The sequence below is a fragment of the Choloepus didactylus genome, chromosome 10 (assembly GCF_015220235.1).
Source record: "Choloepus didactylus isolate mChoDid1 chromosome 10, mChoDid1.pri, whole genome shotgun sequence".
Lineage (NCBI taxonomy): Eukaryota > Metazoa > Chordata > Mammalia > Pilosa > Megalonychidae > Choloepus > Choloepus didactylus.
Genome location: NC_051316.1, coordinates 51,946,093 through 51,971,432, shown reverse-complemented (window position 1 = coordinate 51,971,432; position 25,340 = coordinate 51,946,093). Strand labels below are relative to the sequence as shown.

The following is a 25,340-nucleotide window of genomic DNA, read 5'->3' as shown; positions in this document are numbered from 1 at the left end:
AAAGCATCAAAAGGTCGTGTGATTCATGCATCGCGCTAACTAAAGGGTACAATCCTCCGTAAGAGGGGGGAATTTATCTTTAGCAGCGTGCTTCTGTTCATTGAAGAAGATAACGCCGCTGGCAAGCTTTTTTTTTGGTGGCATTGCCTAAGGGAAGAAAAGGCTATGGACAGTGTTAAGGGCTGTATGTGGAGCAGTGGCCAGGGGACCAAAGCCATGGGCTGGTTTATTCAACCAAGATTCAGAAGATGGGGTTCTCAGCTTGGCTGTGCATGTTGTCAAAGAAGGGCCTGGAGTGTGTGATTTCAGGCCCACTTAGCCTGATATTTCTGTGTTCAACTTATCATATGCTAGACATTGAATCTTTAAAAGCAAGGTAGAAAATTGGATTTATTCCCCGCCCTTCCAGATGAATGGAAGATAAGTATAAATGTAATGAATTAGCATTTCCTATTGGAAGGACTGCTCATTCACACATTCCAAGAGGCAATATATAAATATGGGAATAGTATTATCTAGTGAAATTTGGTATGAATGGGGACTGAAAATTTTAAGGCAATAAACTTCCCAAGTATCTTAAAAAAAAAAAAAACTCTAAGATTTCACTTTGCTATTTCCTATTTTATTCTTAATTGACAATTTAGGTATCTTAAATGCCTCCCTGTTTTTTCTCATTGTATTGCTCGGAGGCATTATTTCATTTGTCTTTGGGGGGCTGCCCTAAAGGATAAGCAGGGATTAGTGAATCCTTAGCAGCTATATATTCAAATGTTATTCATTCATTGTTCACCCATTCTCCAAACATTTATTGAGTGCCTTCCATGTGAAAAGAAGCACTGTTTTTGGTTGCATGATGAAACAGACATGGGTTCTGTCTTTCTGTTTTCAGGGAGCTTTGTTGTCTTCTGTGACACACACATAAACACCCAGAATTTATAAATAACTCCTATGCAGTGTAGAAAACCAGGGTGCTTTCAGAGAGATACAGAAAGGTTGATATTAGAATGTAGAAAAGGAAAAAAATGGCTTTGAAATGTGAAGGTCTGGGAAAGCTTCGGGGCAGAGGTGGCTTTTGAATTGGACCTTGGAGACTCCGCGGAATGTGTTGTGGATCAGCAGAGTATGGAGGAAGGACTCCAGGTGAGGAAGGCCGGTGGCCGGAAGTACAGCGTGAAACATGAATGAGACATCAAGAAGAGGAATCAACATCCTGCCTGTGTGTGAAAGGGAATCATAGGACATGGAGCTACAAAGCTAGGTGAGAGCCAGCTTGTTGGAGCCCTTGATTTGGGCTGGGGGCAGTATTCGGAGAGGAGACATTAAAGAGCTTTGAAGGAGTGACTTAGTCAGAGATGTGCTTGAGGAAAATTAAACTGCTGAGTGTAGGATGGATTGGAGAGTAGAAAGCAAGTGCTCTCTACTGAAACAACAGCTTACAGTAATTTTTAGGAGTAGACATTTAAAAAGCAGTCCAAACACACATGCACATTAAAATCAGCCTTAAATCTTTTTTAGTCAGTCTGTTTTAATTAAATGAAAGGAAGGAAAAATGAGGTCCACTGGCTTCTGCAGTTGGTTTCTCCCCACACTTCCTAAACTATAGCCTAGGCAGGAGCTGAAGTCAGAAATCATTTCAGAGGGAGACAATGTAGGGCTGGTGAGATGGACGGGAGAAGTAATTACTAGGTAGCTGGCTGCTTTAATTAAACCTTGAGAATATTTGAATAGAAAGAAAAATGATACACTTGAATGGATGGGATGGAATGTGTGTGGTCACATTAGCGCAACGAGCTGGTGTTGGGAGGAATTTATGAAGCTTTGATGGAAGTAAGCCCCTTTTCTTGCTTTGTATGTTCACAACTCCAAACAGGCCTCAAAGGGTGAAGGAAGTTGTTTTTAATGGCAATGTGAAATTCCATATTAATAGTTTTCTGTTTGTCTTAAAAAAAAAAAAAAAGCCGTCCTTCAATTTAATGTTCTGCTTTTGAGATGTTTCTCTGGATGAGACCTGAATCCACCTTTGACAATCTCCATTTGTGTATCATTTTCCAGTCCAAAAAAAATGTAATAATCTCAGTGTTGAATTTAGAATAATATTGACTTAGGAAGAAAATTGTGTTGTTACAAATGTAACAATATAAAAAATCCAAGCTGCGTGCTTTTCTGATTTCAACATCCTTTCAAATCTCCACTTCCCAACTCTGGCTGGGATAACAAGACAGTGGTACAGATTTTGTTAAATAGGACATCTAGATGAAGTATTAACATCTCCAGAGTGTTCTGAAAATGTTTTGTTGTTGGTTTTGGTTTCTAATATATTCCAGATCCTTCCAAGGGAACAAACGCTGGCCACATTTTTTCTGAGATAGAATAATTACAGGGTGATATTTATCCACAAGAACTGTGCTAATGTCGTGATTAGGACGCTGTTTGACCCTGTACTCTGGTTCTGCGGCTAAGGAAGACCCACGTTGTTACTAAAAGATATCACTCTTAATGATCATAATAGTTTCTACTTTTTGAGCAACAAAAATTAGCTGTGTACTACCCTTTCCTCTTTCCTTGGGTCACCTCATGGGATACTGTGATAACCCTATAGAGTTAGTGTTATTATCCTCATTGTGCCTTCAAGGTGCTGAAGCCCTGAGAGTTGAAATATCTTGCCAAAGACCACATGGTTGTAGATGGCAGAGCTGGGATTTGAACTTGTATCTGTTTGACCCCAAAGACCCATTCTATTTCCTTTGTTGTGTTGCCACAATATAGTATACAGAAGGAAGAGACTGATAGAGAGGGAAAAAATATCCAAATATAGATGGGAGAAAAATGAAAATAGGAGTACATGTTAAGGAGTGTCACCATGCTTCCACACTGAATATTAATGAAAAAAAAATAATAGAAATAGCAGCTAACAGGTGTTGAACATTGACTATATACCACATATTGAAGTGCTTTATACCTAGCAACCACCTTATAAATTTGGTACTATTACTATCCACATTTTACAGAGGAAACTGAGTTAAAGAAATGTTAAACAAGTTGTTCATGGTTGTCTAAGATTTCATAGATAAGCATGTGAAAGTTCATATCCAGTTAGTTTGGATCCAGAGCTCACACTTTTATCTTTTACAATCTATATCTTAGATGAGCTATTATTTTAAGTGGTTATTGACAGCTCAGTGTCAAAAGAATATGGGCTCCTTTTCGGAGATAAATCATTTTTGGCAGAGATTTAACATCAGCTTTAAGGTCAGAGAATGTTTCTATCAAGTTTGCAGAGGTCACTGAAGGGTAATGTGGTAACCAGCTGAGTGTCTGTGTTGAATGAAATGCAGCCAAGAAGAGGTTCTGTACCAAATGATAATGGAGCTCTAAAAAGTTATCCTCCAAATATAAGGAGCCATCAGAAATAAAGAGTAGAACATGTGAAAAAAGATTTAGGGATTTTACTTGATGGCAAGCTGTGTATGTTTTGTTTTTTGTTTTTGTGTGTGTGGTTTTTGTTTTGTTTTGTTTTTGGTATAAGAATGTTCACAGTGGCTTTATTTGTTATAACCCCAATTGGAAACAATCCAAATGTCCATCAACAGATGAGTAGACAAACAAAATATGACATCCATACTATGGAATACACTAAAATCAATTAAAAAATTAAATACTGATAAATGCAACAATATGAATGAAACCCAGAATCATCATGCAGAGTGAAAGAAACCAGACACAAAGGAGAAAATACTGCATGACTCCGTGTATATAAAAGTCTAGAAAAGGAAAATTAACATGTATGTCAGAAAGCAGATCAGTAATTGCCTAGGCCTAGGAAAAGAGGGCAAGATGGATTGGAAAGGGGCACAAGGAAACTTTTAGGAATGTTGGAAATATTCTGCATCTTGTTTGGGGTAGTGGCTTCAGAGATGTGCCCAAACTCATTGAAATGTACGTTGTAAGCAGGTGCAGTTTATTGCAGAGAAATTATACCCCAGGAAAGTTATTTCTAAAAAGAGAAAGGGATTAAAGGAGGGAAGGACGTTGGAGGCATCTGCACGTGTCCATACACACATGCATGCATGGACACATACACGTAGGATGTTAACCTTACAGAATTGTTGGGTATTAACCCCTGAAAAATGTCTAGCATAATGCCTGACTTACAGTGAGTGTTCAATAAATGTGCACCCTTAGTTACACTTTTATAGAATGCCTTACACAGTTCTTAGAACATACATGTAACTGTCTTGTTGTCGTTGTTATAACAATGCAAGGAAAAAAACTGATGAAAGCTTGAAATAAGCAGCTGTGATGGGGATGGAGAGGTCAGGGAAGAAATCCACTTGTATGTTCAGGCACTGACAGCCATTTTACATGTTAACTTGGAGGAACACGTGTTCCATGTGTGAAGTCATGTGGAAAAACAGGAATGGATATAAGGAAGAAAAAGTTTGGCTTTCCATGGAGGAGATTGTGCCGAGAGTTGCTCTGCCTGGGTTTGTCTCCGACACTAGCTGTGAGATCTTGAGCAACTCACTTCATCTCTAAGTCTCAGTTTCCCCACTTGAGAAGTGGGGTTGTAGTATCTGTCTTGTGGGGTCGTCATAAGAATTAAATGACATATAAAGCAGGTAGGATGCAAGTTTTATTCAAGCCACAGCGTAAACTCCCAAAAGCAGGGAACCCGAGTGTCTTGTGCACCACTTTATCTCCAAGGTCTAACACATGGTAAAGCCTCAGTAAGTACGTGCAGAATGATTGAACGAGTGAGCGAATGAGTAAAGAGTACAACATAATTTTTAAAGCTATTGACTGTTTTAGGCTGTGTTAATAGCAGTTGAGAGTCTAGAGTAAGGGAGTGTTGATTGTATTATACTCTATCCTGGTCAGACACCTGGATCATTTTATTAAGATTTGGATGCTATTTGCACATACAGCACTGAGGTCCAGTGTTGAGAATAACTGGGATGGTAAGGGGATTAATATGCTAGATGGGAGAGCAGGGACCTTTTTTTAAAAAAGTGATTTCTGTGTTCCATGCATGGTGTTAAGTATTTTCTGTATCTTATCTCATTTAGTTCTCAAAGCAACCAAGATAGCTAAATGGCATTATCCCCATTTTACAGATGGGAAACCACACTCAGGCAAGTGAATAAATCTGCTCAGGATCACACAGTAGTGGAACTACAGTTTGTCAAACTAAAAGGCCCATGCTCTTCCTACTTGAGTATCCTCTTAGCTGTGTAAGAAACGAAAGATGTTCAGCCTTGAGAAGGAAGCTGTTGAAGGAGGGCTCAGGAGGAATCTGACTCCCAGTCACTTTCAGGGCTGAAATTTGATGATCCTACAGCATTTTGAGGCTTCTTACATATTAAAAGAACTATAAGTGAATTTATAAGCCAAGTTTTTCTGTGTGGTCTAGGGGAGAGGAGGGGAGGAATAAACCATAGTGGGTGTAAATTAGGGGGAAGTGGATTACAGTTTAGCTTCAGACAAAACTTTCTAATGATTAGAACTATTGAACTATGGGCTATGGAGGGTGCTGAGTTGTAAGGCCTTGAATTCCCTGTCACCAAAGGGGTTTAGACAAAGGCTGAGCTGCCACTATTTCTCAGGGATTCACTAGTGCTAGGCAGTTCAATACCATAAAATTAAATTAAAATTTAAATAAAATTAAAAGTTTAGTTGCCCTAGCCACATTTCAAATGCTCATTAACCACATGTGCCTACCAATTTGGATAGCACAGAACTTTTCCATCATCATAGAAAGTTCTACTGGGCGGCACTGCTGTAGAGTTGGCACAAGATTATTGCACACTAGTTCCTTTTGACTCTAAAAATCTGCTTCTGTGAGCAGTTCCCATCAGCCACCATTTTTTGCTAAATAGCCAGTTTTATAGTGTCTATACTAGGATTGATTTTTCATTTCTCTTATTGAGATATACCCCGGCATTGGTGCCCATGCAAATATTTTGTTATGTTCATTAGTTAATTGAATTTGGGTACTTTTTTTTTTACCTTTGGCATTATTACTAACCCCTAGATAATAGGTATCCCCTAGATACCCAATCAGACCAATCAGGGTGCCCAAGCAGACAGTATCTCATGTTCCCAAAGACATTTCTTCTAGTTCTATTTTTCTAAGTTTACTCTCATTTATTTCCTTCTTCGTAAATTGGTCATTCCCAAAGGAAATGAATTTGATAGCAGATTTTTAGAGATTAATTACTTATGATATACCAAAGCCACTTGATAAATGTCAGTGCTAAGGAATCCCCTAGAGAGAGAATTCTTAGATTCAACTGGGCATTATTGTAATTAATATAATAGGTTAATTCATTGTAATTATTTTTAAGCCTTTTGGCAATGAGTTAATTCCCTGCGATCCGCATTGCTTGAAGTATCATAGCGAACCCTCGATAAGAATATTCTGGCAATAAACCTTAGCACTCTGGGAAGAAAAAATCTTACTTCTCTTTCCTTCTGACTGAGTTCCTTCAGAAACATATTTTGGTGGCATTTGATTTCTGGAGAACAAAGAAATCCCTTTAAGGTGATGCATAAACATGCACAGCCCAGCTAGACCATGTTCATTAGAGAAAGTGAAAACAGAAGGCCTTTGATTGTGCCTCGTTTGCTTTGGAAGTGTGTCTCGCTTCAGACTAATAGAATGCCTTTGCTCCTGGAATAAAATGGAATGGAATGAAAATTGAAGAATCTGGGCCCTTTTCCCTTTCCTAATTATTTCCACTTGACTCACTTAATCTTGGACGATTATTCAATCATATCTGAAATGAGAAAATGATGACGGGAGTAGAATTTCCGTCTCTTGTTTCACAAGATTATAAACATTAACAGAATAGTCTTGAACAAAAAACAAATACAAACCACAATTGATGGTGCCTTGTTTTTATATATTAGGAAAAATCCCCACATTGTTAGGGAAACAGCTCAAATTTCTGAATGCAGGAACCCTGTCAAGTCCTGAAAGGTGGTTTCGTTATTAAGGTTGAAAAACTATCATTTGGAACAAATATTTCTGAATAGGAGAATGTAGGGAGCTAAGGAGGCAATTTGTTTACTTGCACCTGGACAGGCCCAGAAATTAAACCCTCACACAGTTCATTGGCGATCAGGATCGTTAACACTCAAAGATCCGCAGACTGCTTTCTGAGACTCAAGAGTGGTCTCATTTCTTTCTAGTATGTCCATGAGCCTTGCCACAGATTTATGAATAGAAGGACAGACGGATACATGCAGTCCTAATAGTTGAAGAGCTGGGTCAGGACTCAGTAGACATCCCCTACCCCAACCCACCCCCCCCACCCCCCAAAAAAACACAACAGAGTTCTTAACAATTGGAACTGCCTACACTGAAGCTAACTAACAAGATGAAGTAAGCTGCCCATTAGTGGATCAAGCAGAATCTGAACAATCACATGAAGAGGTCGCTGTAAGGGAAGTTAGCATAAGATAGATGTTTGGACCCAATGACATCTGAGGCCCCTTTTAATGCTGATTGCATGTGTTCATTAGGATTTAGTTTTTAATTGAATCTCCATGATTGCGCTTTTAGTATTTTGTATAATGGCCCAGAATACCTCATGTTCATGCACACCCAGTTACCACACCCCTGGTGTGTGGGCAGCGCATGTACTGAAGGGTGAACAAATGTGCATTCAAGCCTCCTCGTGAGTGCTGATGATTGGCATTTTCCACTCCCAAGCCAAGTCAAATAACCCTGGAATGCTTACTGAGTTTGGTGCTCCCAGAAGCAGACTATGAGCCAAGGATTCAAGCACATACGATTTATTAAGGATGCCAGGAGAGGAGCAGAAGGAGGATAGGGACAGGGGAAAAGCAAAATGACGGTGCCATTTCAGTTGAAGCTCCGGCTCAGCCTGATCCCATGGGAAGCTCTGGAGCATAACTTACCCTCGGAGTGCAAAGGAGCGAAGGAGCACTGGGTATCACCCTGCGGGTGCTGCAGCGCTTTAAAAGCCTTAAGAGACAGTCAGTGAGTCAGGTCCTTGTGGGCTTCACAACACAATTGTGGAGACTAAATTGATAAGAAGAAACAAAGCCCCAGAACACCTGTTCAGTCACAGTGTGGCTAAAAGCACACTCTGCAGATGGCCCCTGTTAGGAGGCTTCATTCAGGAGGCGAGTAGTAGGCTGGATATTAGAGGACTTGCTTTGGGAGGGAGGTCACTCCCGGCAGGAGGAACGAACAGCATAATAAATGGAGGGGTTGCAGGCAGCGAGGCAGAGCTCTTGAAAGGAGCGGAGGCTTTTGTCCAGGCCAAGGGGAATATCTATCCATGGTGTGTGGTAGAATCACCGTATGGAGGCTCTTAGCAGTAGCTGTTTAGGAATGGTGTGCTAAACAACGGGAGAGGTTAGTTTTTTCTTGTATTTTGGTCACCTAGAACACTGCTTGGCATATTGTTGAGGCCCAAGAAATATTTGTTCAATAAATGAATGAATGAGTGGGTGAATGAGAGGGATGAAGAAGGGGAATGCTACTATGGAACTAATGGTAGGTGGTTAGAGCAGCTGAGTTGGACAACCCCAGAGGGCGCCATTCACATAGATTACAATGTGAATAAAAGTCCTTGGAGTTGTGCAACACAGCAGCCCTTTAAAAAATCAGGTGATCAGGAGACCCTGAAAAAGGGTTCAATTTCTATTTCTTTCCCTCAAGAGCACTGTGACCTTGAGCAAGTCTTTTGCTCTCTGTGACCATTTTTATCTCCCCAAAGAGCAGTTGCTAAACTAGATGGAAATTTTTCAACCTTTTCTATTCTTGTGAAAGAAAATTTAAATCCAAGGTGTTTTAAACACATGAACCTCATGTAACCATTTATTGTCATGAGGGCTGAAGGGAGAATGTCAGATGGGTCTGTAGGAAATTTAAGCACCTTTTCCATGATAACTAATACAATTATGTACACCCTCACGATTAAAGGTAAGTTTCCTCAGGAGGTAACACTAAACTTTTAAGGTCCAGATGTCTCAAGACTTCTTACAGAAAAGCCAAGATGTTTTGTATCTTGTCATCATAAAAACATGACTTGCTTTCCTAGTATCTCCGAGTCATATGACTTGCAAATAGTCCCAGATTTATCATCAGTTAATGCCTCCCCCAGAGCTTGAGTCAACATCTTTTTCCTTCCCAGTGGTCTTTGCTAACACCTGCTAATTGGAGGCCTGCAGTCTGGCTTAAAACAAGATTTTATTTTAGCCACAGCTAATCAGAATACAATATATAATATAGTTCCTACATTTAAAAATACAAGATTTATAATTCTCTGCTTCCGCAATGCATTTCCTCTTCCAATAACCATAAATATATCAGCTCTCTCTTCATCAGGATTCTTATAGACCAGTGGTTCTAAGTGATCCCCAGACCAACAGTGTCACGGTCACAGGGTAACTTGTTAGAAATGTACCCCAGATCTACTAAAGCAGCAGCTCTGGGGATACTACCCTGCAGGTGTTTTCTGTGCATGCCCAGATTTGAGAACCAGTGAGAGAAACCATCCCCCACTGGAAACTTTCCCTCTGTCTTCTTTGTATCCCTGACAGCTAAGATTTTGAAACATGCATTACATAATTTGCTTTATGGAGATAGTTGAGTTTTTTTTTACTCTAAATATGAAACTATATTGCATTGAAAGACATCCTGCCCAGGAGATTCTGCTGTGTACCTCCCACCTCATCCTTTAGATAACTCCTGGACCAGAGAATGTCTGAAGACCTTAACCGACCTGGAAAAGGCCCTTTGCTTGTCTAATGATCTGGGGGAGGGAGGAGGAGAAGGATACTAAATTTACGTATCAGTGATGCATTTTTATGCAGGTGACCCTCTTTTGAAATTTTTCATAAAGCCCTTAAGGCTTGTTCAATTTAAGAAGCAGTTTGTAGAACCATGCCTAATTCCAGAGAAAACCAAATTAACTCTCACAACAAGGTCTCTCGGAAAACATGAATACTTGTTGATGCTAATGAAGAATTGTCTGCCTTTGACTCCAGGAGTAAGTATGGCTGTGAAATTCCTTGGAAAGACCTCATTGGTACTGATAACTGTGAAACTCTAAAGCAGTTGGTAAGAGAAAGCAGAGAGGGGTTTTTGGCTGCACTGAGTAGAACATGTGGGCCCCAGATCACATTGTAACAATGAGAGATAAATTAAAAATGATCACCAGAACTCATTCTAAGCCTTGATTTTTTCCAGTTTTTCTTATGCAGCATGTGTTATGTTAGTACCAAAATAACAAACATACCTTCCAAAAATCCCAAGAGGATTAGGCATTAGCTGCATTCTTGGACAGAGATTTCAATGTGCCAAAGCTGAGGAAATTATAGTGTAATTATGTCTCAGTTGCTGCATGTGTTAGATGTTCCTTCCCTATACTTAGGGTCACTCTGACAATTTCATATTCTTGGATTAAGACCTGGACATGTGTTTGTCTCTTAATACAGCTTTTTGAGATCCAAGAAATACTGCTCTCTAAACAGTGACTTACTGACATCATGTGTGTGTGTGGTTCATAGTCATTGTCAGTGTACTGGAAATGTTCAACAGCGAGCTCTCCAGATTTAAAAAAAAAAAGGCCTAGTTTGTTAGTTTGCTGATTTCCGTGGTGTAAATAGTCCTGCTATGACCAATTTCAAGCTATTGATTTGCCATCGCTGCCCAGAAAGTTTGGAAAAGATGTGCACAGTTGACGCTCTTGAATTGGTACAAGCTGGCTCTAGCACGTCATAGGATTGTAGAAAATTTGGAAAGCAGAAGAAATGATTTAAAAAAAAAACAGAGGAAATAAATTCATAATATTGCTGCTGAGAACAAAAAAATTCTTATTGTATTATATTTCCTTCCAGTATGTTGTCTGCGCATTTTCGTGTAATTGTTACGTTTGTATGTACAATTTCATATTTTGCTTTTATCTTCATAAGCATCATTTTATTGGTTGTATAATATTCCATCAAATTGATGTAATATAATTAGCCCTAGTTGTGGACATTTAAGTCAAGTTTCCTAATTTTTGGTATTGATCTACATAATACTGCACATTACAGAGCAAGAGATTGATATAAATATATATATATATCTTTTGCATAAATCTTCATTTACATTTCTGATTATTTCCTCAAGACAATTTCTAGGATTAAATGGTTTCAATTATGGGTCTTGAAAAATATTGTCAGGTAACATCTAAAAAGTTTGTACCAATGTACTCTCCCGCTAGCAGTATTTAAGAATTGCCTCTTTCACTATAGCTTCAATATCACTACATATTATTCTTTCCAAATCTTTTGATAATTTAATAAAAAAAGTTTTGACACCCCATTTCACTGAGAATGTGCTGAACATTTTTCACATTTATTGTCATTTCCATTTTTCCTTTTTAAACTTTTCTGTTCATGTGAAGGCCCTACACAATCTGGGACCCCTCTCCCTTTTGCATCTCTGGTTTCATCTTCTATTTCTCTTCCCCAGACTCTCTCTCCTTACTTTTCCTCAAATAATCCAGGCACACCCCAGGGTAGCCACATTCTTCCCCCAGATATCTAGATGTAGGGCTCACTCCCTCACTTCTTACAAGGCTTTTTATAGTGCTGTCTCCAAGAGGCTTTCCCTATCCCCCAGTTTAAAGTTGCCACTCCCATCCTTACACACTGTTTCTCTCCTATGAATCACTTTTCTCCCAAGCATTCGTCATCATCTAATATCATATGTATTTTATTTGTTCATCATCCCTTTCCCCCCTTGGAGTATAAGTTCCTTAAAAGCAGTATCCCCAGGATCTAGAGAAGTGAATGACACTGTAATATTTGTTGAATGAGTGAGTATTCGCCCAGCCTTAGTGTTGCCTTTATAAAATCAACTTTTATATTCTCTTTACTGAAAATGACAACCATTTGCAGCGTTTGTAACAAATAAATTTCTAGACTGATTTCAAGGTATTGTATTTTGTATAAGTAGAAGGTTAATATTGTAATGTAATTAAAGCTTCCATCATGATTTTTTCCATTGAAATGAAGTTTACAAAATCCTTTTTCATTAACAGATCAGATAGCTTTTGCCAAAACTCGATTCTAGTACTTTTATGGCTTTTTGGACATGTAAGTCTTTAATACATAAAGAATATATACAATATATAATATATCATTTGATATATTTTGATAAAATGAAGATCTAAGTTTTGTTTTTTTCGTATAGCTAGCTATTCATATAACTCACTGTTGGGTTTTGTTGCTGTTAAATTATATTGTTTTTATTTCTTTGAATCATAATCCTTGATATTTTAATATTTAATTTAACTTATGCAGTTTTCCTCTTATGTAAAATGTATAGGAGTCAAAACTCATTGGACAATTCTTAGTTATCTCAGGGATATTTTTCTTGGCAGTCTCTCTGTACTTTCAGAGCCCTTTCCAATAGGTACTAAATATACTTGAGTTTGTTTTTGTTATCACTACAACTTCTGATAAGATACAGAGCAAATAAAAGGAAATATAATAGGAAGTTCGGTTCCCAGAAGTGGAAACATCAAAGACTGAGGCAAGACACGAGCCTAGCCACGTTATCCTGATTCCTTTTTCAGGAAGCTCTGCCAGGTGCTAGGCTCGGGGGCCTTTGTTGACTCTGGGTTAACCCAGTGGCTAGCCCGTAGTTGCTGCTTGATAAATATTTGTGGATTGAATCGCACTGAGCCTTAGGGCATGGTGCCTTTCCAGGGAAGTATCCCAAGTCTAGCTTGCTTTCTCCAGCTCTGTTCTGTTTTCTCTCCCTGTAGCTGCGGTCCGGCACGGAGCTCCATCCGGACCTGCTCACGGACTGCCTCAGCGTGCAGCCCCTGCAGCCGGCCGCCTCCCCCCGCGATGCCGCTGCTGAAGGGGCCGTGGGACGCTCCCCAGGGCCCGGGCCCGACCTCTATCCAGGTAACATCGGCGAACGAGGGCTCGACCCCACCACTGCCCTTCTCTGGGCCCTTCACTCTGGTTGAAGGGAAGGCTCACATGAGAAGAACCGTTCCGAAAATTATCTGTATGTTGCTCTATCAGTAGGCGCCACATTGTCCCCTTCTCCATCTGATTCTTGAGCCAAGTTTGGCAAGAGATTGCTTTTTTTCTCATATAGAAAGACACAAAGTAAAATAATGTTAGCTCTCTTCTGGTCTTCTGCCAAAAGTTGGGTGCATCCAATTATCTTAAATTTATTAACTTTATTTAAACTCAAAGAAGGTGTTTCCCCCTAAGCAGGTAACCTGGCTGCAATTGGATTTCTTAATGGAACAGTCATTGTCAGCTTTGCATTTTAAAAGGACGCCCCAAGCCTCCCCCTCCCCAGCCCCGAGGATCTGGGGGAAGGTGTGGATGTGTTGGACATCCTCACCTGGACTGGTGTTGATGTTGTCACAAACATTGCGACTGGCGGTTTGATGTGCTGAGCCCTCGAGCATGGGACTTGCCCTTATGAAGCTCATTACCACAAAGGAGAGTCTAAACTTGTATGTAATGGTGCCTAAGAGTCTCCCCCTGAGTACCTCTTTGTTGCTCAGATGTGGCCCTCTCTCTCTCTAACTGAGCCATCTCAACAGGTGAACTCGCTGCCCTCCTCCCTACATGGGACCCGACTCCCAGGGGTGTAAATCTCCCTGGCAACGCAGAGTATGACTCCCGGGGATGAATGGGGACCCGGCATCGTGGGACTGAGAGTATCTTCTTGACCAAAAGGGGGATGCAAAATGAGACGAAATAGTTTCAGTGGCTGAGAGATTCCAAATGGAGTTGAGAGGTCACTCTGGTGGACATTCTTATGCACTATATAGATAACACTTCTTAGGCTTTAATGTATTAGAATAGCTAGAAGTAAATACCTGAAACTACCAAACTCCAACCCAGCAGTCTGGACTCCTGAAGACAATTATATAATAATGTAGATTACAAGGGGTGACAGTGTGATTGTGAAGACCTTGTGGATCACACCCCCTTTATCTAGTGTATGGATGAGTGGAGGAATGGGGATAAAAACTAAAGGACAAATGGGGTGGGATGGTGGGATGATTTGAGTGTTCTTTTTTCATTTTTATTTTTTATTCTTGTTCTGGTTCTTTCTGATGTAAGGAAAATGTTCAGAGATAGATTGTGGTGATGAACGCATAACTATGTTATCATACTGTGGACAGTGGATTGTATATCATGGATGATTGTATGGTGTGTGAATGTATTTCAATAAAACTGAATTTAATAAAAAAAAAAAAAAGGACACCCCAAGTCTTGAGAAATATTTTCACACCAGTAAGCCAACTTGTAAAAATGTACATTAGTGTTTGCCAGCCATCCAGGAGGGAGTGGGATGTCACCCCCAGACAAGCTTCCTTTTGCCAGAGATTCAATAATAGGTGACTCAGTATTTGGAAAATTTCATTATGTAGTAAAAAATAAAGGATTATATGCAGTAAGGGAGGGGTTTGTTGGTATGTTTTGTTTTGTTTTGTTTTAATTTCTTAGCCTGGATTTTTGTGTATTTTTCCTCTCTCTGTAATCATGATGTACTTGTCTAAACATAATTGGTTAAAGCTCTGCCATCATACTATGAATACGAAAGCAGATTACCACCAGCTCCATGTTCCAGACCATGGGAATTTTCCATTTTCTGTTTTTTTTCTTTTTAAAAGTACTAAGAAGACATAAATAATTAAGAATTTATTGATACATTACTGTGGAATAGAGAAAGACATACGTGTATAAATTTTCAAATGTGACAGTTCTCCGTTGATCCAAATGCAGGGGAAAGGACATAAAGCAAATACTTCAACAGGGTCAGTCATCAAGGCGTCACTAATGATGGCCCAGTGTCTGTGACCTCTTGTCAATTACTTGACTGACTTATTCTTGGAGAGGATGGAGCCTCTGCTTTCTGAGACCCAGGCAGATGAGATTAAATCTTACTTGGAAGGGTTGACCTTAAACAGAGGTTTAAGGGATAGGTACATATGCACACATAAAATGTGCCAATATATAATGCCATCAACACACACATAGATATTTTATATTAGGTATTTACATTAAATAGTGGGACTAGCTTTTGTTGGTGCATATGTCTGCTTCATTTGGCAAATATTTTATGTATGAACATTTTATTCTAGGACATTAAATAAACAGCCAATTTAAAACAACTATAGGTGGTGTAAGCTGCTCCATGGTGCAGATCCCCCAGGGGCTTGGGTGGGGTAGAGAATGGGGAGTTAATGCTTAGTTGGTACAGAGTTTCTGTTTGGAACAATGGAAAATTTTTGGCAATGGATGGTGGTGATGGTAGCACAACATTGTGGATGTAATTAATACCACTGAATTACGTATCTGAGTGTAGTTAAAAGGAGAAATTTTAGGTTGGATATATGTTACTAGTATAAAAAGTTTTTTGTTTTTTTTTTTAAATATATAGGGCTATACCAAACAAACAGTAAACCCTAATGTAACATATATGGACTATAGTTAAAAGTGCAGTTATTATAATATTCTTTCATCAGTTGTAACAGTGCTACCACACTGATGCAAAGTGTTAATAGGAAGGGTACATTGGAACACTGTATTTTCTGCATGATTCTTCTGTAAACATACAGCTTCTCTGTTTTAAAAAAAACTGTAGAGCATACCCCTGTATTTTCAGTCCACAAATCTGTGAACTTACTAAAGTCCTGGCACCCAATAGTGAAGGATCAAAGCTAAACAGAATCAACTGAAAAATGACCCAGCATCAAATACAAATAATTTGTGATATGAGGTTAGTCTTATTGTATTAAAACTTCTTGGAAATAGGTTTGGAAAGTCATATCTGTATCTGCTTAAAACTTTAGTACCTTTGCTATATGTAATATATTGCATATGGTTCATTGTCAAAACTCAGGCGTCTCATTTGTCTTGATGTGTGTTTTTGTATATCTGATAGGGGGTTTAAGGTTGTTGTGAAATGACGTTGTCTTTACGAGTAGTTTTCCTCTTTTCTACATTTTGTCTTCAAAAGATTTTTGAGCTCTTGGCTTTGAACCTCCATCTATGGCAGATGGGTTGCCATAAACAAGAGAGGAAGTCTGAGTGGTCTCAACAGAAACAAAGCATCTTCAAACTGATCTGCGTTTTCTGTGACTCTGAGGACACTTGAAACAGGCAGATGACTGTCTTGTTCAACTTCATGTCTGGAATTTAGATCTATCTCCTCTTATCTTTATTTCTACTTCCCTCATGTTCTGTTTTTACTTACTTTGTTCCTGACTTTTAAAAAAATTGATTATGCCTTTTGTTTTGATGAATACGCAACAAACCCAGAGGCAGAACCAGGATGGAGGAAAAATGAAAAAACAGAAATTGTTAGCCTTCCTCCTAAAGTGTTATAGATGAACTTGCCAAGGCAAATGCATGTTCACACCAGCTTCTATACCTATGCTAAAGATCTGTGGAAGGAAGCCAAACAGTGGAAGATGCCAAAGGTGTAAAAGGAAACCATTCATCAAGTAGTTAAATGTAAAATTTGAAGTGTTAATGGCAATTTGATGAAGATTATGACTCTGCTATATGGCAAAAGTACTTGGAGCTGTTCCCTTCAAGTTCTATTATACAAAATCAAGAAAAATAATTTTAAAGATTGTCAAGCACTTAAACCTTTAAATGCTAGTGGATTGATTTATTATAAAACTATTTGATGGACACCTATTGAGTGTGCATGGATATAGGACAGAAGCAGTGTAATATATTTAATACCATTATCTTTCAGAAGGCACAACTATTGAGGACTCGTGGTCTGGAGAAGTCGTGGTTTTGAAATGGAAACTTTTAGTGGACAAAGAGTTGTAAGATTCCAAAAGGATGCTAGTTTGCTTAGCGTTAAGGTAAACAGGGAAGATGGCTGTTCTGACAAATACAATTTTTTGAAGTTGCCTACAGCGCTGACTTCCCTTATTGAAACAGACTTTACAGGTTGATAAGACAGAGCTTGATTGGAAAAGATTGCCAAAAAAGACTTTTATTTCTGTGGAAGAAACTAGTGCTCTATGTTAAAACAGCCAAAAGTCACTTGAGGCCATGCTGGGCATGATTCTAAATTGAGGTGTTTGCTTGTCTACTCTTCTGAAAATCCCAGGACTTCCCAGGCCTGCTCCTGAGCTAACCTGAGAGCAATTGAGTGATCTAACAGGAAGGCCAGGTTAATAATAAGCGGTTTTCAAGGATGGCTCACTTATATTTTCTGCACTTTTGTTTAGAGTTTCTGTACTCTGATAGATAATGGCCCAGGTCAGCCTGTAAATTTAGGTGATTTCTCTGATAATCTGAGGAAGAAGTATTTCATAACTGTGGATCAATGTGTGTCTCCCACTTTCAAGGCTTTAATACCTGTGTAGATCTTCTTGTCAGCTCCTGCAACGAACTAATGCAGCAAATAAGCCTGCAATTAGTGGATGGCCTGAACCAGTGCCTGGCCTTGGCAGAGCATCCTTTCCCCAATGAAGAATGTGCTAGGAAGATCTGTCCCATGGGTCCTCCCCCAAATTATGGCTCCCTCCAAACCAAAACTGTAGTACAAATTCAATAAAACATAACCTTTGCAAATGACCTAAGCCAGGAAGACATCAGACACCACCGTGGTTGAGATGTTTGAGCCCTGTGTTAAACACCCATCAAATGAGTAGGAAATGCAGCTGGAACAAGAGAAATCTGCAAGAATAAGAGCAATGTATCTGTACCACTTCTATTGGTTATAAAATAATTATATCTTAGAGCATACAAATCTTGTTGAATTATCCCAATTTTGAATGTAACCTTAGATTTTTCAGGGGGAAAAAAATAGATGTTTTATTTAGATATTATAGGAAATTGTAGAAGGAAAACAGTTTTTATTTTTAGAGTAAGAATTTTTGAAATTATATATAGTCATTCCCTTCCCTTCACCCTCATTGCTGGAAAATGAGGGCTTCTCGCTTAAGAGTATCATCACTTTTTAATAATAAATAGCAGTGTATTAAACCCATACAGGATTTAACATATTTTTGAGCTAGTCAATGTTTCATTTTAATGCAATTTTTGTGGAATAAGTTGAGTAAGTTTTATTTTAATAGTTGCAACATTCTTGAGTGTATTTTCTGTCTTGGGACAGCTTGCATAGTTGTAAGGGTTAGAAATAATTTTCTATAAAAGTGCCTCATATAATCTGCTTTCAGAAAGTGGTCCTTGATTTGGGGACTTTAGTAGATGGTTCTAAATTGGCACACCAGTTTCCCAATTGATTAAACTTTATAGGAGAATTGTAAAGATCAAATAACACAATCTATGTAAAATTCCTTCAAAAGACATAGATCATTATAAAAATGCAATAGTTATTACTTGCATTATCTTCAAAAGTACTCCTTTGCTTGGAATTCACCAGAGGTGAAAAGGAGACAGAACAACTTGGAATTGGTGGTGGGGCCAAGGACAGAGGAGGTGGAGACTTTGGTACAAAAGGAAATTTAAAGGGAAACATTTAGCAATAATGTCTATGATATTTCTTCCAGTGTTGCATGGAACTGCTGTCAAAATTTTGCATTGTTTCTGTGACTCCTCTTGTATCTGTGGTTTTTCTACCCAGTTGAATTGGAAAGTCGGTGAGGGTAGGAGCAAGACTGTTGTAGACTCTGATAACTTTATGGATCTTCCCTTGCCTAGCCCTGAACCAGTCCTTTAAGATACGTCTAATATCCTTGAAGGCTTGTGAAAACAGAAGTTGCTGGACCCCACCCCCAGGGTTTCTGATTCAGTAGGTCTGAGTTCCAAGAATTCGAATTTCTTCCAGGTGTTTCTAGTAAATTCGCAGTTGATGCTGGGTATTACTGGTTCAGGGACCACATTTTGAGAACCGTTGCTCTAGGCAGTAGAATGCAAGGAATATGACTTCCTGCAAAACGCAATTTGAATTTTGACTAATGGGAGTTTCAATAACAAGTGCCCCGTGGTACATGTTTCTGTGTCTCATTACAAAAACAAAACAAAACAAAACAAAACCCACAACAATCCATGGATATTACACTTGTCCTCCCAAAACAGTGTTATGTCGCACTGCTAATATATTGATTAAGAGTGAGCTCTTATAACCACCCAAAAGAAGAAAATTAAATTCCAATTCCCAGTTTGCACAGGCACATCTGTATGTGTATAGCTAATGTTAAAAGTTTATATGTTTGTGAGCTGCTTAATTTGGTGCTTCAGTTTTCCACAGCCACTTATTCCCTTGTATTCATGTTAGTTTTTCATGCAAGATTAAGCTGAATTATTCAGTTTTACAATATGTACAAGTTTTTGCTGTAAAAATATTTTTGTGGGTGAGCAAAAATAATTCCATACCTCACTGAGGAGGAAAGGAGGGTGGTGAGGCTGGGAAATTGCAGCTTTATTCTCACTGGGCAAAGACTTGGCTGTCTTTATACTATTATTTCTCATTTTCCTTATTTTATATTGTTTTGATGGTGCCCAAATGGGATGTGAGAAGGGAAGGTTTTTCTACTTTGAGGTGTACCCCAAGCTCATCTTAAAGAACAGAATGATGGCAGGACAAAGAACTCAAGATAGAATCCTCTGGAATGAGGGACTAATACTTCTTTTTTTTTTCCTGTTAATTGTAGCCTCTAGTTTGCATTGATTGTATTTTCCCCCCCAATCCCACCCTATTTTTAACACCTTGCAATGTTGACATTCATTTGTTGTACCTCATATAAAAACATATTTATACCTTTTATTACAATCGTTGAGCACCCTAGGATTCCCTGAGTTATACAGCCCCAGTCTTTATCATTCCTCTTTTGTTCTGGTGTCTCACATGGTCCCAGCCTTCCTCTTTGAACCATATTCACAGTCATCTTTGTTCAGTGTACTTACCTTTCTGGGCTGCTATCTCCCAAAATTGTGTCCCAAACCTCTCACTCCTGTCTTTCTCTTTCTGTCTCCAGTGCTTCCTTTAGTGTTTCCTGTAGAGCTTGTTTCTTGTTCACAAACTCTGTCATTGTCTGTTTGTCAAAGAATATTTTAAGCTCTCCCTCATATCTGAAGGATAGTTTTGCCAGATATAGGATTCTTGGTTGGTGGTTTTTCTCTTTCAGTATCTTAAATATATCACCCCACTTCCTTCTTGCCTCCATGGTTTCTATTGAGAAATCCAAGCATAGTCTTATCAAGCTTCCTTTGTATGTGATAGATTGCTTGTCTCTTGCTGCTTTCAGGATTCTCTCTATCTTTGACATTTGATAATCTGATTATTAAGTGTCTTGGCTTAGGCCTATTCAGATTATTCTGTTTGGGGTACTCTGTGCTTCTTGGATCTGTAATTTTATGTCTTTCATAATAGATGGGAAATTTTCATTGATTATTTCTTCTATTATTGCTTCTGCCCCTTTTCCCTTCTCTTTTTCTTCTGGGACACCAATGACATGTAAATTCTTGCTTTTCATTTTGTCCTTAAGTTCCTGGAGACCTTGCTCATGTTTTTCCATTCTTTTCTCTATCTGTTCTTTTGTGTGTAGGCTTTCAGGTGCCTTGTTCTCCAGTTCCTGAGTGTTTTCTTTTGCCTCTTGACATCTGCTGTTGTATGTTTCCGTTGTGTTTCTCATCTCTTTTGTTGTGCCTTTCATTTCCATAGATTCTGCCAGTTGGTTTTTCAAACTTTCAATTTCTACCTTATGTATGCCTGGTGTTTTCATTATACAGTTCATCTCTTTCGCCATATCTTCCCTAAACTTTTTTAATTTACACATTACTAGTTGTTTCAATTCCTGTATCTCAGTTGAAGTGTAAGTTTGTTCCTGTGACTGGGTCATAACTTCATCTTTCTCAGTGTAGGTTGTAGTTTTCTGTTGTCTAGGCATGGTTTTCTTGGTTATCCCAATCAGGTTTTCCCAGACCAGAACGGGCTCAGGTCCCAGAAGGAAGAACTATTTGGTATCCAGTTTCCCTGAGGGTGTGTCTTAGAAGATTGGTACACTCTGTGATGCCTCAGGTCACTGTGCTTTTCTGCCCAGCAGGTGGCATCTGTCAGCCTGTAACTCCAGAAGGGTGTAAGGAGGTGTGGCCTGTGGCTGTTTTCCCCCAGGCTCTGGGGTCTGGTTCTGAATGGAAGGTGGGTAGTAGAGCTGGGCCCCACCCCTTTCCTCTTAGAGAAGATAGACCCCTAGGGGGAGGTCATTAGCATTTCAATGGTCTCTCTCTGCCTGTTCTGTCTCCACCCTTGTCTGGGTCAGAGCACTGGGAACTGAAAGTGGCTGATGCTTTCTCCACTGAGCCAAAAAAGGAACAGAAAGTCCCCTTCAGGGCTAGTCCGTGGTGACTCTCTCTCCAAGGTCAGTCATCACCCAAAACCTCTGTCTGCTTGTTGGGGACTCGTAGCTCATAGTGAGCAGTTCACACCCGCTAATTAAAACTGCATTTGGAACTCAGCTGAGCTATATTCGCTTGCTGGGAGAGAGCTTCTCTCTGGCACCACGAGGCTTTGCAGCTCAGGCTTGGATCCAGAGTTTTTACTTACAGATTTTATTCTGTGATCTTGGGCATTTCTCCGAATTCAGGTTGGTGTATGATGAGTGGACGGACAGTCACATTTGTCCCCCCGCAGTTATTCTGGATTATTTACTAGTTGTTTCTGGTTTTTTTAGTTGTTCCAGGGGGGCTACTTAGCTTCCACTCCTCTCTGTGCCGCCATCTTGGATCCTCTGACTAATACCTTTTGTGATTTGAAAATTATGGGTCAAATTTCTGGATCCAAAATCTTGACTCTCAACTGCAACTCAATTTACCTTCCAAGGAAAGGGAGAAGTAGGTAATCTCCCTTCCTCATGAAGAATAGAGAAAAAAGAAGCTGGACATTTTCAAGGTATTTGTAGTCATAGAGAAACTTTACTTTTTAAATATTTTGTGAGCACTAAAAATAAATGTTAAGAATAATATAAAACTCTAAATTGAAGGACACTGCTGAATTAACTTGGCTATATTAGCAATAATAATAGAGCATACTGAAGACATGGAATAAAGAGGGTATTGTGGACTTTAGTTATTCCAGGTGACCACAGCTCTATTTCAGAAGACTGGTTTTTGTAGTGTCTTCCTCAAAATGTTGGAGACGGTTCTTCACTATTCCCATGCCCTGGCCATATCTCAAAACATTGATGCTCCCTAGTAGAGTGGAAGGATCATCAGAAATTGCAGCTGTCTCCTTGGCATCTTCGTTTTCTTACCTGAGTCTCAGTGCTGTTCTCACCTCATTTCAACAGTGCCGTGTTTTCCATTGCCACTTGGACTTGCTCTTTGGACTTCTTTAGCAATGAACTCAGCTGCTCATGTGTGGCTTCTTTTCTGACCACTCATGGACTCTGGATTTCAGAGTTCAGTTTTACTCTAGAGTTTCTGTTAACACTGAACCACACTCTAAGTCAGGGCTTTATATAATCTTCACTGGAACCTTTTCCCTGTGGATTTAGGGAAAGTCTTTGTCAACCTTCTAGGAGGTGAGGCTGTGGGCAATGAACTATTCACTCTCCATCTCTGAAGCCAAGAGAGAGGGGGTCAGTTCCTATCAGTGTGCACAGGGATTTAATGTTCATCAGGCTCTTTCACAGGGGCCTATGCTTGAATTAACATTAATAAGTGGCAGTATTACTTCTTCCTCTAACTCAAATTTCCCTCTCACTGTGATCAGTTATTGGATTAAATGACATACAGAGCTTAGAACAGTGCCTAGCATATAGTAAGGGTTCAGAATCTATTAATTATTGCTTTTATTACTTTTATCCAAATACTGGAAAAATGGTGCCTTTAGCTCTACACAATGAATAAGGGACAGGTACCACTTATTATACCACCTCTCCATTTTTTTAAGAAAAGTGGAAACAAAATAGACATGTGAAGAAACTGGGAATTGAATCAGCGTCATTCAGTAGATCCATAAAAGAAAACTGGATATGGTTCTTCAGATTTTGTATTTCCAATACTTTGCCCAGTAGTTCACACTGATTTTTTTAATTACAGAGATATGTTTTAGGTCTCTAAAGAAAAACAAATTGGAATCAGGCACCCATCATTGGGTATCAATGCCTCCAAAAGCACAGTCAAAATTGTGTTTTGATGGATACTGTGGTTTGGGGTATTTAAAAATAGTGCGGGTTTTTTGAAGGCTTAAAGTGAATTAATTAAAGAGGATTATAAGACAGGTTAGGAACATTTACTTAATCAAATTTTGTTTTAAGAGGCTGTCAGTATGTACAGATTTTACTGCTTTCTATAATAGTTTAGATGTAGCAAGCACTTTAGTAATCTTAGAGTCCATGGGTGTTCAAAGTGTTTTATGAGGCCCCATATTTAAAATAGATAAAAGCAGAGCTATTTCTCTTAGAGAAGATCCCAGACTGCTTGTACTGCCCATTGCCCAACACTCATAGTCCTCCCTGGGGTATTCTAGGGGACCCCAAAAGCAATGGCTCTCAAATGGAATAATTACAAGTTAAAGTCATCAGATTGCAACTAGACATCTAAAGAGGCAGTGGGCCCTCAGGGAAGGGTGTAAGCCATGACTAATGTGGTTTACACTTAGGAAGAAGCTGGCAGAGGACAGGAGAGACGAGGTTCTAAGGACGATGAGCCACAGGCTGGCAGAGAGATCACTGGGAGCAGTCATGTTTTTATTCTGCCAAATCCTGAAAGTCAAGGATTATGTTTTCTAAAATCTAGGCTTCTTGTAGCATATACATTAATGCCTAGGAGAAAACAAAAAGAATGTGATAGCAAACTTCAGGGACCCTTCACATTCCAAGAAAGAACCAACAGGAAAGATGTTTATTTCTTCAAAATACACTTTCTACCAGGAATCAGTATTTTTGAGATTGATCTAACTGAAGACTGACCCTTCCACATCCTTATGTATATAGGCACAAATTCATGATAGCATTTAAATGACTTATCAGAGTCTGTGCTGGTTTGGATCTATTATGTACCCCAGAAAAGCCATATTCTTTTAATCCAATCTCGTGGGGGTAGAATTATTGTGGGTGGGACCTTTTGATTAGATCATTTCCATGGAGATGTGACCCCGCCCATTCAAGGTGAGTCTTAATTAGTTCACTGGCATTCTCCATGAGAGGACAAAAGGCAGAGACATTTTGACGAGTGCTCAGAGAGATGCTTAGAGAGAAAACGCCCAGAGACATTTTGGAGTCGACACAGACTCAGGCATTTGGAGATGCTAAGCCCAGAGTTTGCCCCAGATAAGCTAAGTGAGAATGCTCATTTAGGGAGAAAGCTAGTGAAATCAGAAGCTGAAAGCAACAACCCAGGAGCACAGGGCCAGCAGACACCAGCCACTGCCTTCCCAGCTGACAGAGGTATTCCAGATGCCATTGGCCTTTTCCTCATAGAAGGTATCTACCTCTTGATGCCTTAATATGGATATTTTCACAGCCTTAGAACTGTAAATTTTTTAGCTAATAAACCCCTATTGTAAAAACCAATCCATTTCTGGTATATTGCGTTTCTGGCAGCTTTAGCAAACTGGAGCAGAGTCCATCTTGAGACTAAATTCCAGTAGGAGTTAACTGAGTGGGCAAAGTATAAAAAGAGAGAAAAGGGAGTTCTCTGAAGTCACAACAAAACCAATTTCATCATCTACCCAGTTTTGCCCAGGGCTAGTGGTAATCACAGACAGTGGTTCCTAGCTATGCAATTCCCCCAAAGGGCTATTGTACTCAATTTTACAGAGCTAGGAAAGGGAGAGGTTCCCTGAGAGAGTCCACATCATTGGTAGACGAGCCCTTGACTTGGCTAGAGGAATATTGCATTAAAAATTGGGTCAACTGTCTATGCTAAGAGTCTATTTCCAAGAAGCCTTCATTGTGAAATGCTTCCATTGTGTCCTGTAGAATGGATGGGATTGTCCTGATATTCTCTGAAAAGGAGAAAACATATTTTGTCATCAACGTGGTAGAGGTAGGAGATAACTAAAGGATGAACAATGAAGAGTTAGGTAGCCAGAATTTTTTTTACTAAAACTTTGGCTTCTGTGGCAAATCCAGCCTTTATTTCTGAAGTAAGAAATGAGACACATTCCTGTAAGAACTTCCAGGAGTATCTGGCCATGTATGCTCTCATCAGTCTGTCTGCATTTCTATTCCACTCAACATAGAGGTTAACATAAAACACAACCAGAAGATAAAACAGGGTATCTGAGTCTCATACTTATTCAAATTATTGACTTTCTATGTAACTAACTCTCTGTGGGGAATTATGGAGGTTGTGAGGCAGGGGGAAGAAAGATCCAGTGTGAGAGTTGAGGTTAG

At 39.3% G+C, this 25,340-nt stretch overlaps 1 protein-coding gene across 13 annotated transcripts in view; it reads left to right on the top strand.

Moving 5' to 3' along the window:
• Positions 1-25,340, top strand: part of GLIS3 (GLIS family zinc finger 3) — a 465,077-nt gene that overhangs the window by 373,638 nt on the left and 66,099 nt on the right. For all 13 annotated transcript variants that reach the window (XM_037798109.1, XM_037798114.1, XM_037798121.1 and 10 more), the window contains one exon: positions 12,795-12,939. In XM_037798109.1, coding sequence (XP_037654037.1) covers positions 12,795-12,939 — 145 coding nt within the window. The remainder of the gene's footprint in view (positions 1-12,794; positions 12,940-25,340) is intronic.